The following is a 17,978-nucleotide window of genomic DNA, read 5'->3' on the forward strand; positions in this document are numbered from 1 at the left end:
TGTACAGGTCGGTAAAGTCATGCCATCCAATCCAATCCAATCCAGTCCAACTTTATTTGTAAAGCACATTTAAAACAACCAGGTTGACCAAAGTGCTGGACATTGACATGATTTAGGACAGATTATAAACAAGTGTAACAAAACGAACATTTAAAACAAGTAACAAACTGGAAAATGAAAATGCAGAATACACCTCTCAAGCAGGTTTAAAGGCCAATGAATAAAAGTGAGTTTTAAGTCGTGATTTAAAAATGTGAAGGCTGGGGGATCATTTATTGACACCTGAAGGCAAGCACTTGCCAATGGAAAGTCCACTATTTACAAAATGACATATTGTGTGTAAGTCATATTGAATAAACATTTTAAATAAACACAGATTGTGCCAATTATGGCAACACAAAGGCATTGCACTATGTACCAGAGTACAGCGTGCAGTAGATTAAATGCAGTGTATTTGGATGTAATGACATTGTAGTAGCCAAACTCAACCATACAGTGTAAAACATTGTGATGTGTAAACATCACATGTGGTTATAAGGGGCTTGGCACATCTAATTTAAAATGTTAACAGAATTGCATCTGAATTGCAGTTGCTTTTCCCTTTCATGCTGCATGTGTATGTGTGCCCATCATCCTATGTGCTCCAGATAGTGAGTGAGCAGTGAAGGGAGAGGAAGGAGGGGGAGCAGTTTCAGTCTGGATTGACCAATCAGGTTCCTGATCTGGAGACGACACAACTGGCAGAGATTCCTCGGAGAAACTAGAGAGAGACAGAATGATATCCTCTTACTGTTGGGATACTGCTCAGCTTGAATTTCGAGTGGTAACTTTCTTGCGTCAGTATTGAGAATCACTGCAGTAGAAGATATAGCAGTAGGCCTACCTTCAAATGTCAGTAGCAGCTGTTGTGTTTTTCCACCAACAGGCGCTAGCTCCACAGGCCGCTGATCATTACTGTCTCTGATGTTGACATCAGCTCCATAATCCAGTAACAGTGACACCTGATCGGCACAGTCCTGTCTGACAGAGGCGTGCAGAGGACTGTCACCACCTCTGCCTACATTAACATTGGCTCCTAGAGAAGACATAAACAATAGAAGAGGAGAGAAGAAAATATATGAAATACTAAATGTAGTCATAGTGTAGATAGAAGAGAAGAAGAAGAATTTCACCCTATGCAGTGAAACAAAGTACTGTAGAATTAGACCCTTTATTAGAGTTCATCACAGAGGAACAGCCTAGAATAGTAGATCCCAACCTGGGGGTCAGGTCCCAAGATAATCCTGTGGGCTCAGAGGTTAATTACAGGTATGAGAAAGAAAAAATAAATGTTTCTGTCCTTTTTGCATTGTTCTTGTTCAACACTGCATCCTTTCATCTCTTCAGGCCTGTGACAAGTGGTCACAAAGAAAAATTGCTTAATTTCAATGGGGTCACAATCCAAAAAAGTTCAAAACCACAGGCTGAGAGCTTTGCATCTATGCAGCTAATGTGGAATAACAAAAAACAGAGAAGAATCCTAAAAGGGTGTTTGGTGGTCAGAAAAACTTAATATTAAAAATATTTTTGACCAAACATTTTGACCAAAGTTGCATTAAGCAATACTTATATATATTTATTAAATATATTATATATTTTACCACTAAACCAAAACATTCTCTTTAATGTGATGGGGTTGCTAGTACTGCAGATTGAGAATCACCGCACACATTGCAGCATTAACCCCGTAACGCATGAATTTATTCACAATTATATAAAAAAATGTATTATGTGTGTTTCTGGCTCCAAGCTGATGCTAAATTAAGTTGAGATTGTTAATTTGTCTATAGCATATAGAATAGATATAAATTTAGATATGATGCAAATTAGCGACAACAGGCATTCATGGTAAAATTCTTTACAAAATGGTAAAATTAATAAAACACATTTTCCCATCTCAGATATGTAGATTTTATTCATGTCACAAAGTAATTGACAAATAAATGAATCTTGACAACAGCAGGAAAGAAAACACTCTCCTACTCCCTAACATTGACAGTAGTCTTTTTAGGGTTAGGGTTAGGGTAAGGGTTAATTTTGCTTCCGTGAACCAGATGTCGTTCCCACTCCGACCAGTCCTACGAAAAACCAGTGCGTGCAAAAGGTTCCTAGGTATGTATCGAATGTAAACAAACCGGCTTGGGGGAATACACATGCTATCTCGCCTGCAGTCGGAATGGAAGGGGTTTGATGCAAATTAGCGACAGTCTGCGTTAAGGGGTTAACTTGGCAATGCTTTAAGCACATTGGCTAAAGCTGCTTATTTTCTGTACCAACAAGACCAAAACAATCATAGAAAACTGTGGGCACCTACTCCCAGTACAGGAGGTAACAAAGGTGTGCTACAAGTTGAAATGGCAGAAAGTTGCCATACATAAGACACACCTCTGTGAAGCAGAATCTTTGAGCAGGCTGTGTGTCGGTGTAGACAGCTCATGTAGAGAGGAGAACCCAAGTGGGACACTTCATAGTCTGGATCTGCCCCATGAGACAGCAGGGACTCTACACACTGGCTGTTACCTGCACACACACACACACACACACACACACACACACACACACACACACGATGCAGAACCCACAAACGTTGAATTCAATGATAAAGTAATATGTTTAAATTGAAGTGTAAACGTAAACAGCTTTTGGTGCTTTTAATATATTGAGCAGTATCGTTTTGCTCTCCGTAGCAGGTTTTCTCCAGGACGTGACCTTTCAACTGTAGTTAAACATTACAATCTGACTATACATGTTGTAGCTGCCTTTAGCTGATCTTAGAGCTTTAAAGATTAATTCATTAGTTGTCAACTAATTTATGAACTGAAACTCAACTGACAGCCGTTCTCTGCAAGCCAGGGCATGTTGGAAAAAGGGGGCATGGTCTGAGTGAACACTCGCTGTACATGCTCTGTACATGCTAACATCACTTGAGCCTTTGCACAAACACTGATTGACATTTTTCACCATTTTCTGACATTTTATAGACCAAACAACTAATCGATTAATCGAGAAAATAATCGAGAGATTATAAATTTGTGAAAGAAAATAATTGTTAGTTGCAGCCTTAGCTGATCTATTTTATTTTGAAAATGCCACCATGTTCAAGTGAGACCAAAATCTGGTCATGGGGTGTTCGAGATATTGTGCATGATAGATTGATGCCTTGACACACAGCAGAATAATCCAACTATATCCACACATTACCTCTGGATACTGAGCTGTTGAATCATAAACTGCACACAAAGTTCATGTTTTGTGTATTTACCTCTCTTGCAGGCTTCGTGGAGAGCCGAGGGGAAGTGTGTGTGTGGTGTGTGGGTGTGTGCTCCATTCTGCAGCAGCAGTTCCATACAACCGACACTCCCAGAAGCACAACAGTTGTACAGAGGAGTGACACCATCGATGGTAGCAGCATTCACCTAGACACACACATACTGTAGATCAGAGCAATTCAAAAGCGTTACAATATCTAACTAACACACACACACACACACACACACACACACACACACACACATACAATGGTGTATAATTGGAAGTCAGCAGCTGTTTAATGATATATGATAATGTCTTTTAGGGTGGACACATGGTGAACGTATAATAATAGTGGTGGTGATAAGATGAAGAATACTTACATTAGCTCCAGCATGTATTAATGCTCTGACACAGGCTACATGTCCTGACAGGCAGGCTTCATGGAGAGGGGTTACATGATCAATGGTGACAATGTTGGCGTGATATCCCTTAAGAATCAAAGCACACAGCATTATGACTTTAGATGTTTAGGAAGCACAGTGCTTTGTTTGAATCAGTCTTTTTATTTGACTTGTGTGAGCCAGTTTTTCTATTTGATTTAATCCTGAGTAAATGATAGTTAATGGAGTATTGGCACATTGCCCAGATTCCCAGACTTCTGTCTTTAGGTGATGTTTTTTTCTGCAAACAAATACTGGTTCTTAATGTACACCATTGACAGCAAGCAAACTCATTGCAACATGTTTCTACATTGATTATTTAGATACTAGTTTTATAAAACACTATTTTGGATCATGAACACATTTTCCAGAACAGTACAAATTGGTAGTTGTTAACTAACTGTATATTACACAGCAGTGACACAAACACACCAGTTGTACTTTTTTATCATTAGTGTATCAGTCCTTACATTAAAACCGATTTGAAAAAAGCTCTTCTTTTACTCACAAAGGTCACACAACCAAGAATGGCATCTTAGATATAGTTTGTACAATGTACTCTCTAACATTGGAGAAGAATAACCTGTACAGAGACTAATTAATGCACCAAAAATAAACAGCTTTGTGTATCACATTTAGTGGTTTATTTGTCAATTCAATTTGGCAAGATAATTTGATGCATTCAGTACACCTTCTAGTAATTGCTGGCAAAGCAGAATCACAAAAAAGGAATTATTGCTAAGTATTATTGCTAAGTAAGTAACACTTACAAGGAATTTGCCTTGGTAGGTAGTGCATACATAACATAAGGTAATAGACAATACATACAAACACAAATATGTGCAATATAATGGTTTAACAATAAGAGAAGGCTGTATGGTTTAGTGCAGGATGTGCAAAAATGTTGAGGGATGTGCAAACGATCAGTTGTGCAATGGACAGGTATATAGTCCAGAATGTACAATAACGTAAAGTGTAGTGACTGAGGGTGAGGTGGGGGTTAAGAGTCTGTATCAGTGGGGGTCTCAGGCCTTGTTAATGAGGCCGACTGCAGATGGGAAGAAACTGTGTTTGTGATGTCCTGATGAACTGCAACCTTCTGCCAGAGGGGAGGGGTTCAAAACGTTTGTTTGTTTTGGGGAGTGGGGGATCAGCCACAATCTTTCAGGCCCGCTTCAGGGTCTTGAAGATGTACAGGTCCTGGAAGGACAGAAGATTTTAGCCAATCACCTTCTCAGCAGAGAGGATGTTACACTGCAGTCTGCCCTCCAGCATCAAATAAAGGCCATATAGTCCCCCCCAAAAGTGGCCTGAAAACGTCTTAAATTCACTGACGTATTGTGTTCTAGGTAATAATTTTACACAGGTCTTAATTTCTTAATGTCCATGTAACTCTACCTCTAATGCTCACGTTATTGGTGCGAGTCTCTTTCGGATTGTACCACAGACCTAAAACAGATTTTATTCTTCAGCTATGGGGAAGTGCAAGTTTGGCTTGAAAAAACTGAATTTAGGGCTTTGTTAAAGCCAGTTGCTAACAACGTATTTGACACCTACTGCTTCTTATGTAAGAAAGCAATTAAACTGGGAATGTTGGGTGTATGTACAGTATTTGTGTATTTGTTTGTGTGTATTTTGATTTCCAAAAAAGAGGACACTCAGCCCGGCCTTGAGACAAGTCCAGACAGGCTTCTCAGAGGTTAATGAACATGCTTTATTATGCCTCAATGGTGCAAAAATAACTTCTGTAATAAAATAAAATAAAATATGTAACAACCTGTAACAAAATAATAGCTCTCTTTTAAAATAAATAAATAATATGAAATAATGTTCTAAATATGACCTCTTCTGTGTTAAAAAATCCAGCGTCAACAAAATATCTCTTAATACCTTTTCAATGTAATAAGATAAATAATAAAGACACTGAAACATATGTGCCAGCTTGACTGGGACAGTACGTGGGACATTTTTTTTGCTGTTCAACCGTGAAGCTGCACTAGCTGCACTAGTCTTGTTTTATGGTTGTGCTTTCACCGTAGCCTACGTAAGCGGCCTGATGTTTATACTTATGTTTATACCAGGCACGGCGTTATGGGTGGGCCTGACGGGCCTAGGCCCACCCACTTTTTAACAGGCCCACCCTAAACATTTCCTCAAAAAACATTAATTAATTCATATATTATAATTTGGTGAAGAATTATTAAAAATCGGCAAATAATCTCATAATTTGTGCTAAAATTGTCTAAATGTTTAGTTGTCAAAATCAATTTAAAAAAACTGGTCATGTCTAATTTTATGTTTTTGTGCAAGTTCAGCAGACAGTGAGGTTCGGATCGGATGTAGCTTGTCGGTATGCTAGGCTAGCTCCCAGTGATCTGAGAGTGTGAAAATCATTTCCAGTAAAGGACAAGGTGGTTTCAACAGTCGTTGTTTAGGTACCTTAAACGTGCACGAGCGGTCTCAGAGTCCTCACTGCAACCAAGAGATGAAGGAGAGCTGAGATCCACAACGCCGAGCACATCTTTGTCTCGTCCACCGCAGGATGCTAGCGCGGTTAGCGCGGCTAGCGCGACCAGCGCCGGTGCTATAGTGTCTTTGCCTCTGCCTCGCGAGTGGATGATATAGCCCCTATGGATATAGCCCTGTGGATCGGTCTTCCGTGGATGAGCCCGCAACTCAACGAGTGCTAAAGTATCCGGTCACTTCTTCTGCTTTAGGGAGTTCAATAGTGTAGGACCGCCAGAGGATAACAGTAAGGTATGTGGCTACTCTGCCTGTATTGTATTATGTCGTTATATGAGATATATGGATTAAAATAATCAATTCATAACCCGCTACATGGCTGCAGGCGCAGTTTTATTTCTATAACAACTTGTTACTGTTGTCAAGTTGTTGTTCCCTCATGGTTTTCTCTTGTTATGGCCAATAATGCTTTAGGGCTTGTTAATGCGATTTATTTATATGTTAAACATTTTTATAACATGAATCATCACACTAAAGTAAGGAAATAACTTGAGTCTTGTTTTACATGACAGATGACGTTGTCAATGAACCAGTTATGTGGCCGAGTATTGATTGAAACTGTCGGGCAGTGTTGTTGATCTGTAAATTGTTGAAAAAGTTAAAAGAATTGAAAAGAATTGTGAAATATTGAGGCCTCATGTTATACGAGCAGAACTAAACTATGTTTTGGGGAAAGATTTGACTCTGACCTGTGACGATTTCCTGCACGTCTTCCCCTTCTCTCCCCTTTCTCACCTGCCCTGTCCATTAAAAGGCGGAAATGCAAAAAAAAAATAATCTTAAAAAAAAAAAAAAAAACCTCATATGCCCAAATGCTATGTGGAGTAGCCAGACCCTCCTTCAGCACGCTTTGGAGGAGGGTCTGACAAAGCTAGACTAGACACCAGTCCTATAATGCAAATGAGGAAATTTGGGAATTGTTTCAGACAATGTTTTCCGGAGTCTGACATCTGTTTTTTTTTGTTTTTATTTTTTAATGTCCTGATAGTGTTACTTGTAATAAACACAACGTTTATTCAGTTCAAACTTTTATTCGGTACACAGCTAGCTGGGACTAGGGATGTAATAATTACCGGTGTAACGGTAAACCGTGATAAAAATGTTGACAATAACAATTACCGTTTTAATACAGAAAACCGTGATAATTAAATTTTACCTTAAAGTGTTCATGTGTACAGTTCTACATTTTAATTTTGATTATGAAGAAAACAAGTATATAATTAGTGGTGTTTCTTTGATTTGTTTACATATTTTTCTTTTGCCTATATTTTTGTAATATAATAAACACTGTTACACTTTTTGAAACTATTTCAGCTTGTGTCTATCCTATCCTAGGCCTATCAGTGCTTTCTGAACATATTGACCACATTTTTAAAAATACCGCGATAATACCGAAAACGTGATCATTTTGGTCACTATCACCGTGAGGTTAAATTTTCATACCGTTACATCCCTAGCTAGGACTCATGTGTCCACCATCCACCAACACACCAACTGATACTCACACCACACGTGCTAACCTGCACACACCAGAAAGTACCTTCTGCCAGTGAACATTGTAGGAAATAACATGTTAACAGATAGGACTTAACTTTGATTCATAATGGTCTTAAAAATGTCTTAAAAAAGCTTAAATTTGACTTAAAGTGAAACCTGCAGAAACCGTGTAAAAGGAAGTTTTTCCTCGCCGCCGTCGCACCAAATGCTTGCTCTTGGGGGAATTGTTGGGTCTCTGTAAATGTTTGTGTGGTCTATACCTACTTTTATCTGTAAAGTGTCCTGCCATAACTTCTGTTATAATTTGACACTATAAATAAAATTGAAATTAATTGAATGTTGTGACAGCTTCATGTAGGCTACTGTCTTTGAGAGTAAAGGGGGACATTGGGGAGACAACAGGAGATTAGTGTGTATGGGTTTTTCTTCTTTGTTAATCACATTTGATAGCTTTGCTGTACCGGCGCACCTCACTGTTTTGCCTGACGCGCTTTGCCAAGGCGTTTTTGAAGCAGCCACGTCTGTAGTAATGTGTCTTGGTGTGATTGCTGCCTAAAAGCTGTTTCATGCTTCTTGTGATCAGCTTGGTTTTGGATGTGGCTAGTGAGTGTTGTGCTTTTTATCACCATACACGTAATCTTGTTGATATCTGTGTTAATGTAGCATTAAGTTAGCTACCTAGCTATAGTTAATGTCCTTATAGAAACAAAACCTAAATGCAGCCAGCGCTTTTTAATGAAGCGCTGGGATGAAGTGCTCCCAACTGCCAGCCAGCGCTTTTCTGCCATAAAAAAATGCTATATGGACTAAGGCCCTAATTCAGTTTCCAAGTGTGTGTGTGTGTGTGTGTGTGTGTGTGTGTGTGTGTGTGTGTAAGGACATTGCCTGGGCCAGCAGAGTGCGTAGGGCAAGCAGTCGACCCTGAGAAGCTGCTTCATGGAGAGGGGAGCGATCTGCCCAGGACCCTGGACACACACAAACAAGGAAACAGACAAACAGTTTTGTTATGTAGCAAAATATACCACTTAACTGACACACTCAGTTAGCTACATAATACGCATTCTCCATTGTCCATGTCCCATTATGCCACTGAACTTCAGTTGTATTATATTCTTTTTTAAAGCACTATTTGTAAGATTTGAAAAATTATTTGGTGACTCCCGTTTGTAGTATCTAAAATGACATTGTGATAGACAGCAAAGTATGCAAGGGATACTACTTTCCCTACAAAATTACCTTTTCCAACTATTGCTGAGGCTTTAAATAGCAGTTATGGATTGTCAGAAGGATACTAGTCTCGCTATGTCAGTGTTGGAGCATGGTCTGGCTATACCGCCTAAACATTCCGGGATAGGGAAAAAAAATCTCTGGCTTGTTTGGATTTCTTCAGACCAATCACAATTGTCTTGGGTGGTGAAATATGTTTATCTTTGCGGAGCTAAGTTTGTTAAAATCTAAGATAGATAGGCGCAGTAATGTTAATGTAATTAACAGTGAACACTTGTAAAGAGAAGCTACACATATATAGTTGAAAAGTCCCAGTGATGTTATACTCTATATTAGCACTCACGGAATGCTCTTACCCAATCAAATTACGTGCTCAGAGCTAAGAGTTGTATAAAGGAAAATATCAGCTCAAAACAGAATCTGTAGCACTTCAGCATGACTTTAGCATTTCTCCCTGTGGTTATATTTAGTGCTAGTGAGCTTTCTTTCAACAGCTGTGGCATCAATAACTGCACCACAGTATATACCACATAAACACACACAGTCTTATCTACTGCATACCCATATCTCCGTCTCCCCATGGCACATCCAGCCACTGGTAGATATAAGACATTTTATGAATGAAATGGAAGTGAAAGCACCTCCACACCGTCAGCTTGTCCTTGTGTAGGGTCTGTCAGACTGGAAGATCACCCTACTGGCCACACTGACAACACACTGCAAATACTAATAATAACTACTAGCTAACTTACTAGCGAACTGAATAAGTAGCTGGATAACTGACTGGCTGCAGACGGAGCCATGTTGTGTGAATCTGCTATTAGCCTAATAGGTACCAAGAAAAACATGTTTTAAAGCCTTGCTATTATCATCTAATCTGCTGAGAGTATACCGTTAAAGCGGCTATTTAGAAGGTCTTTGAGGTGATTTCTGTCCCTGACCTCTGTACATGCCAGCTGCCATTTTGGGAAGATCATGAGAAAATGTAACACATGATGAGATGAGCTCCCTCTTTACCTGACATATAAACTACCTGTCTGAATGCCATCCTCTCTGTCACTGCAACACTGTCCATCATTTGTCCATCATTTCCCCTTCATACCTTTGTCTCCTTTCATGTTCCTCAATTTTCTTTGTTTTTACTTCACAAATCCAGACATCTCATTAGCTTAGATTTTATGAGTCAAGTCTGGAACAGATTCATTTGCTGGGATGATATATCAGCCAATATTAGGTAACTGCAGAATATATGTTGATATTGGCATATATGTTGGGATAGGGTTTTTGTTTATGTATAAACAAATTATATTGGCCTGATATGTATGTACTGCACCAATTCAAGTTATGGGGACTGTTTAGATGATGACATTACTGACCACCTATCAAAACCAACATTTCCTCCCAACTGGCTGTCTATTTAATTTTTATTTAATGCAAACTTTATTCCAGACTCACAAGAGGGTCCATAGCAAAAAGAAGATAAGACATATAAGTAAGGCTGTGCAATTAATCAAATTTTTATGGCGATTTTAGCTCCTAACGATCACCAAAACAGTGTAATTGAGAAAAACAATTATTTTGTCTTGTGTTCTAAATGACACACACACTTTCGCCCCTCCAAAAGGCTAAACTCCCTCAGCCAACATTTAAATATTTTTTTAATATTATTTTTTAAAGGGGAATTCCAAAAGTTCAATGGTAAAGGTATTTAGGGAAACTTTACAGTTCATGTGTTTTCATTGTTGATTTGTTTAATTGTTTCACTGTTTTTTAAGTTCGTAAATGCATCTTTCCAAAAGTCAATGAGTAATCATATTAAATAATCGTGCTTTCAATATTGACCAAAATAATTGCAGCCCTACATACAAGGTAAAAAACACAACAGTTCAACTTACAAATCATTCAAAAAAATTATTATTTCAACAGTGTTTTCAGAGCTTGATGAGTAGCTGTTCAGAGAGCAAACATTTTACATTGACAAAACACATACTCTACTTGCAAAGCAATATGTTGGCCTGTGCATATAGTTTACACCACTGTTCTTCATTCTTACTTGCCACCTTTGACTTCACATAATATGTTGTCCTACAGTAGCTCTTGAGCCAAGTTATACATGAATATAATATACATGTGTAATGATTGTGCCAGAGGACCATCAACAACTACCTTAAGTTCACCTACAGCGACACCAGGAGAGACCAACCACTGGGTCCATGTATTGCTGAGAGAACACAGCGAGATCTAGCTCAGCACCAGGCCCTACATGGTCTATAAGAACATCCCAAAGCTACTCCATTGGCTTTGGAGGGCCCTGAAGGTGATCTGAAAGAGAGGTAAGATCGCCCAGTAATGGAGGTACACTGGGAGAACACTGACATTTTGGATCATCTCTTTGCTCAGCATGGAGAGCAGGATCTTCTCTAGTGTTGTGTCCAAGAGACGTTCCAATTTCCTGCTGAGCAACAACTACATCAACACGTCGGACAGATGAGAGGCATACTGGGCGTCCCTGGGTGCTTTGAACACACTAGTGTAGTGAACCAGCTCATCAGGGAGGCAAGAGGGGGCTGGGGACCTGGCTGTACTGTGGCTACATCTTACCAATGCCTATGGCTCAATATTCAACAAACTGCACTGGAGAGACACCACATGATACCCCAGGAGGTGAAAGACCTCATTCTGGACTATTACAACAAGTTAGGCTTGATTTTCTCCTCTGGTCTGCTAACTGATTGGTGACCCTCTTCGTGCTGCCAATGAATATGCTGTTAAGTCATCATGCCGGGTCCCCCTCAGTAAGTCTGGAGTCTGGACCACCTACAGTATCCGAGCCTTAATGGATGATTCACTCTGACAACACCAGCAGTGCCAGGAGCCAAGAGGATCCTGGAGGGTTTAAAGAAGCTCATGTTGTGGGTGTGCATGAGTTTCAAACCTGCAAAGTCACAGTCCTTGATTCTGTAGAGAGGGAGGGTCACTGACAAGTTCCACTTTAGGGTTGGACAAGACCAGATTCCGTCCATCACGGAAAAAACAGTGAAGAGTCCTGTGAAGGTCTTCAACTGCAGCCTGAAGAACACAGACACAGACTAGAGTCTGGAGCTATGACCAGGTCATCACTTCCATTGCTGAGGCAATCAGCAAGTGTATCAGCAACAGCAGATATGCCCATGCTACAGCCAAGACGATTGTGTTTATCAAGGACAGAGAGCAGCCTTAGAAACCAGTACCAGAAGGAGGAGGACCAGGTGCATGCCAGTGGAGGACACACAAAGCAGACGGCCAAGAACTAGTGGCGACGCAGGTCGACTGTGGGGTCACTTCACGTTACCGCACTTGAATGCACTTGAACACAGCCAAGACTACAACTGACCGCCAAGTAACACGTATGTTCTACACCTGCGTGAGAGGAAATAACTCTCCGTGCTAGCAGGCAGCGGTATTCTATCTGTCATTCAAAAAGGGAAACCGGATACAAACGTTGCTATGATACCCACAACTAAACAGTGTTTGCCCCAGCAGCGGCAGCACAGCCCATGCCCCCACCTCCCCCTCAGCCTACAGTTTTTGACAGCTGCCGCTGTTGCCACCAACATGCCACTGCTTCCATGGCACCTGCCGCTCGTTCCACTGCACCTGCCTGTTCCACGGCATCTGCCGTATACCATATCCTACTAAGGCCGGCTTCACAATGGCTGCGTGGCGTGAGCGTGGTATTTCTGTTGCGTGTCCGTTGCGTGGCGGCTGTGTGGCGTTTTCTGTCTTTGCACAACAGAAACGTGTCTGACGCGGTGCTGCTGCTGCTAGCCTTGTCTGTACACATGTATGTTTCCCATTGATTTACTGCACTCAAGCAGTAGTATACTTCATTTTAAACATAAATATATATACTGATTTGATTACATCAAACACAACGTCGGCACTATTGACGGCAAAATAGGCTACAGAATATTTCGTTCTGTATTGACAGGTGCAATATTTGAAAATCGATAATTATGTATTATTATTTTTTTAAATTACATTTATATCTGCATTTTTATGTCAAAACCTAGAGACTTTCAAACATCAATGTAATTTATTAATAGGCTATGTATTTGTGTCAACATTACATATAAACATCTTTCCATACTCTATTTCGCCTGGAAACGCTTCCAACAGGCTTGCGTGTCGCGTTAAAAATAGGCGTCGGTCCTATTTCTAGCATGCACGCGTTTTCGGCGTGGCTCATACAGCGCCTGAGACATGCGTGTCACGCAGGCAGTGTGAAAGCTCTAACCTGTTGGGAGCCGAAATAAAAATGGACACGCCACGCAGCTGACACGCTCATGCCACGCAGTCAGTGTGAAAGAGCCCTAATTAACAATGAAATTGGTTTGACATTGCCCAAAAGTCATATGATGGATGTGAAGCTACATACTGAATTGATCCCATTTTGATTTTAATCAAATTTAAACTCTGCATGTTGTTATATTAATATATTATCATAACTGTAATAGTAATAGTATTAAGCCAAAATAGACCTTTTTATTTAATGGCTAAAATCAATGTTGTGGCAGGAAGCATTCAATCACAATAAGGAGTAATATCATTTCGCTCTCTTATACTCTCTCACTCTGTCCCTGGCTTGCACACAAATCTTGAAATGCCAAAATTTAGATTTTGTATGTTTCCACATAGAAGGAATTTGCCTTAGTGTTGCATGCAATAACCATATTAAGAGAAAATAAAAAATAAAGCCAATTACTACAACAGTCAAAAACATAAATATAGAATAGAAAAATTACCAAACAAAGTATATTAAAAAATATTTAATATTAAAATACTACAACAAGTACTTTAACCAGATATGTAAAATATAACTATTTTTAATTACCTGTACAGTTTTGTACAAAATGTGCAAAAATATATTAACAGGACATGTGCAAAAGTTCCCAGTATAGATAATAATCTAAAAGTTGCTTTCAATCTACATTTACATTGTCCGGTGTTTTTTGGCAGATCACATTTCCTTCAATGTTGTAGGCTACTACAGGAAAGAACTACAATAACGATACTGCAGGCAATTCAAAGTCCCTCTTTCATCATGCGAAGCACTCCTAAACATTAGCTGCAGAAAGTGGCTGGACTCTTAAAGATAGCACTGATTAAGGGCTCACTTATTTATTTCCTGACTCCTCTTTGTAACCAATTTTTTAAAATTTCAATTCAGAAATGAACAACAAAAACACAAAAAAAGCACTGTATATGCTGTTATACAGTGACAGACAGGATATAGTATACGTGGTTTATAAATGCTTTTTTGGTATGTAAACCTGAAAGCCAAAAATGAAATCAGGCTGTCAAGAGTTGTAAATATGGGGGGCAAAATGAGTGTGAAGCCCCAGTATCAAATGTCATACACATTTAGCTACTTGTATAAGATGTTACATTATTTATGCTGTTACTTTTATTCCTCAATGCTTTTGTGTTAATTTACACGACTGTACTATATTTTCAAGGTTTGACCATCCTCTGGTAGCAAATCTCTACCTTTGCCCAGCGGCAAACAACGTGTGCTTTTAACCACAGCACAGCAGTGTACCGACCTTGACTAGTCAGAATGCCCCAGCAGGCCTTTTTCCTCTCCAGGACGTGCTCGGGTAGCGATCCGGGCTCAGCGCCTCTTTTCCGGGACATCTCTGAAGCTCCGGACGGAACCTCTGGCATCTTCCCAAGGTTGGACCTCACGCGCTTACCCCTCAAAACACAGACTGCAGCAGCGGAGCGCGAGCCTGCCTGAACAGACAAGCGGCGAAAGGCAGGGCTGGGAATCTAGTGGAGAAATCTGATTGGCTGAATGGCTTTGTTGTTGTTGTGTTCAACGCACATGACCATCTCACATGCGCGCCCACGTGTGGACGAGAGAAACTATTTTTGTCCTTAAAGTGGACACTGACAGCCGTGTGTGTGTGTGTGTGTGTGTGTGTGTGTGTGTGTGTGTGTGTGTGTGTGTGTGTGTGTGTGTGTGTGTGTGTGTGTGAGAGAGAGGTTACAGAGTGCTTACCAACACCAGGACCTTATGGAATGCAATTTTATACAATATGAAATAAATACATAATACACAAATAAATAAATATGCCTATGAAATACATCCTTGAAATGAATAAATGAGGCATTAAATATATAACTGAGTCAATACAGTTTAAAGGACAATTCCGGCACAAAACAAACTTAGGGGTTAACAGATGGGTAATTAATTATTCAATTAATTAATAATTAATTGAATGTGTTTGTAGCTTGGAACATGCTAGCGCAGACTGCTGATTAGCTTACAACGCTAGTATATGGGGCACAGGGACACTCAAATTAAATCACTATTTAATACCACTAAAAAGACTCAAAATATCACCACACCTTAACGTTAGCATAATGAGGGTCCCTAAATGTTAACCGAAGCATTGAGAATGTTGTTCAGATAGTTTATTGAAAAGATAGATTATAAAGACAGTCGCGTTCATGTTTACATGCAGGCGCACAGACACTCCTGTTCAGTGGCCATCAGACATGGGGGACTCAAGTCACATGACTTGACTCGAGTTAGACTTGAGTCGCAAATTTTAGGAATTGAGACTTGCTTAACATTCATAAAAGACTCGACTTGACTTGACTTGAAATTACTTGATTTTCTGTTTAATAAATATATTTTTTTCCGCCTCTGATATTGAGGAGGAGTTAACTTTACGATTTTAGTGCTGTTGCATGCGCAGGAACCGTTGACATGATGAAGCGGCGCGCGGCGGCAGACCGTCAGTAAACAACACTGGCTATGGCTAGTAACTTAACGTCATGGATCCCTCTCATGGGCGCCGATACGGAAAATACTGACCACCCACGTGTGCCAGACTGCCAGTTCATTTTTACCGCTGATCGCGGTTACGTGCCAGTTAAACTTTTCATCTCCAATCCTATCTGTATTTGTGAGAAGTGGCTCTGTCCTGAGTTGAAAGATAGCCTATAGGCTAGGCACCTATGTCCCTCTGCACAGAAAATAAAGTTTGGCTATAAGGATTACACATCTGACCAGGCAAAGAAAAAAACGAACGGCAGTTTGCAAGGTCTGCAGTACAAAAATTTCCGACGCCGAATTTCATTAGAGACTTCAAATCGAGAGACATTCGGGTTCCAGTCCCCATATTCAACTGAACCACTATTTGGACATTTGTGATGGAGAGAACAGTTTTTGGCCAGGAATAAGCACACCCTCCCCTCTTTGTTCAAGGTGGCGGTAAGAGCGAATAAAACTAGGCACACATACACACACAACACAAACTTCTCTCTCTCTCTCATAAACACACACACACATGCAGACCTAAGTATGTGAATAAAGCTAGGCACACATACAACACACTGCACTCAGCACTCTCACACACACACGCACATTCACTCACCAATATTAATACCAAGGTGGTAGGATTCAGCTACTCTTAAAGAATATGTTTTGTTCTTTAAGAGAAGGAAAGGTTAAAGGATGTGTTTCTGTCTCATAAAAGTGAGGCATGATTGAAGAATATTATTTGACTTAGGAACCATTATACTTGAACTGTTGAAGGAATTTCATGATTTGATGTCATGTTTGAGGCATATTGAACAATGTTGATTTATTATTGGCCTAATCTCAGCTTTAGGCTGTGCTTTTTTATCTGTGTTAATTTAAACTCTTCAGATGTATGTGGACGCAATGTTTTTTGAATATTGAATAAAAAATGCAAATAAAACTCCAGCAGTTCATAACCACTGTCTTTAGCTTGTTTAAAAATGGAAACTTTGGTATGACTTGACTTGGGACTTGCTTTACCAAAGCTATGACTTGACTTGACTTGCTTGATTGTCACAAAAAATGACTTGGACTTGCTTGAGACTTGAAGGTTAAGACTTGAGACTTGCTTGTGACTTGCCCATGTGTGACTTACTCCCATCTCTGGTGGCCATAGCTTCACGTCTGCAGGTACACCACCAGTTTCCCGAAGTACGAGGCATGTGTTGCTGCATTGACTACCAGTAGCGCTCTCTCTCTCTCATAGCCCTTTCACGGAACTCCCGTAGCACTTCGTCAGTAGGCCTATATTCCGGCTCGAAAAGATAAGGACGTCCATCAAACTGAAAGGGTTCGTTGTTGATGTTTTGAAATTCGGTTGAATAATCTGCCATCTCTTTAGTGTATATCCTGTGGAAGCACTAGCTAGTCTGTTGCGTTGAGTGCTTCTCTTAAGTGCTCAGTGCTTTCTTCCGGCAAAATCGGACCATGGGAGATTCCACGTTGCACAGCATTCGGCTAGTCATGACTAGTGTTGGGAGTAACGGCGTTTAAGTATAACGGCGTTACTAACGGCGTTATTTTTTCAGTAACGGAGTAGGCTAATCTAATTAATTACTGAGAATGTAAAGTGGCGTGTTACTACAATTTGGTTGAATGAAACGCGAGGTGGCTTTTGCAACACATCAGCTGCCTGGAGAGAGCGATGCCCTGCTCACGCTGTCTCACTGCATGCTCTGACTACCACTAAACTCAAGAAAGCGACAATGGTGACTAGCCAGGGAAATTCAAAGGTAGCGTTCTCGAATTGGAAGTACCGGCACATTGAAATTAAAGGCAAGAATGTTTATGTAACTAAGCCCAGGAAAAAAGACTTTGTCCACGTCTGCCTCAAACAACTCGAATCTTATGAAGCTTTGACATTAAAGATAACGTCACAGTTACTTTGCTGAGTAACTAATTACTTTTACAATGTGGTAACTGAGTTACCAACTCAATTACTTTTTGGGAGAAGTAATTTGTAACTGTAACTAATTACTTTTTTAAAGTAAGATGACCAACACTGGCCATGACTGATTTCCAAGATGGCGCCCGCATGTAAACATGAACGCGACTGTCTTTATAATCTATCTTTTCAATAAACTGTGAATAAACAAATAATCTGTACACTTACAACATTCTCAATCCTTTGGTTAACATTTAGGGAC

The 17,978-nt window shown here is 40.0% G+C and overlaps 1 protein-coding gene across 2 annotated transcripts; it reads right to left on the minus strand.

Annotated features, from left to right (window-relative positions):
* Positions 1-35: 35 nt before the first annotated feature.
* On the minus strand, positions 36-16,948 carry asb5b (ankyrin repeat and SOCS box containing 5b). Of its 2 annotated transcripts, none has more exons than XM_028601066.1 (8): positions 16,928-16,948; positions 14,564-14,753; positions 8,637-8,716; positions 3,672-3,779; positions 3,302-3,455; positions 2,425-2,559; positions 884-1,075; positions 36-760 (listed from the first exon to the last, which is right to left on the minus strand). In XM_028601066.1, the coding sequence occupies exons 1-8, from the start codon at positions 16,931-16,933 to the stop codon at positions 630-632; spliced, it is 996 nt and encodes a 331-aa protein (XP_028456867.1). In that variant the 5' UTR covers positions 16,934-16,948; the 3' UTR covers positions 36-629. The 2 variants fall into 2 exon arrangements, with proteins under 2 accessions (XP_028456867.1, XP_028456876.1); XM_028601075.1 differs by lacking the exon at positions 16,928-16,948 and adding an exon at positions 11,914-12,047 and having other exon boundaries at positions 14,564-14,650.
* Positions 16,949-17,978: the final 1,030 nt, after the last annotated feature.

The sequence above is a fragment of the Perca flavescens genome, chromosome 2 (genome assembly GCF_004354835.1).
Source record: "Perca flavescens isolate YP-PL-M2 chromosome 2, PFLA_1.0, whole genome shotgun sequence".
In the NCBI taxonomy this organism is placed as follows: domain Eukaryota; kingdom Metazoa; phylum Chordata; class Actinopteri; order Perciformes; family Percidae; genus Perca; species Perca flavescens.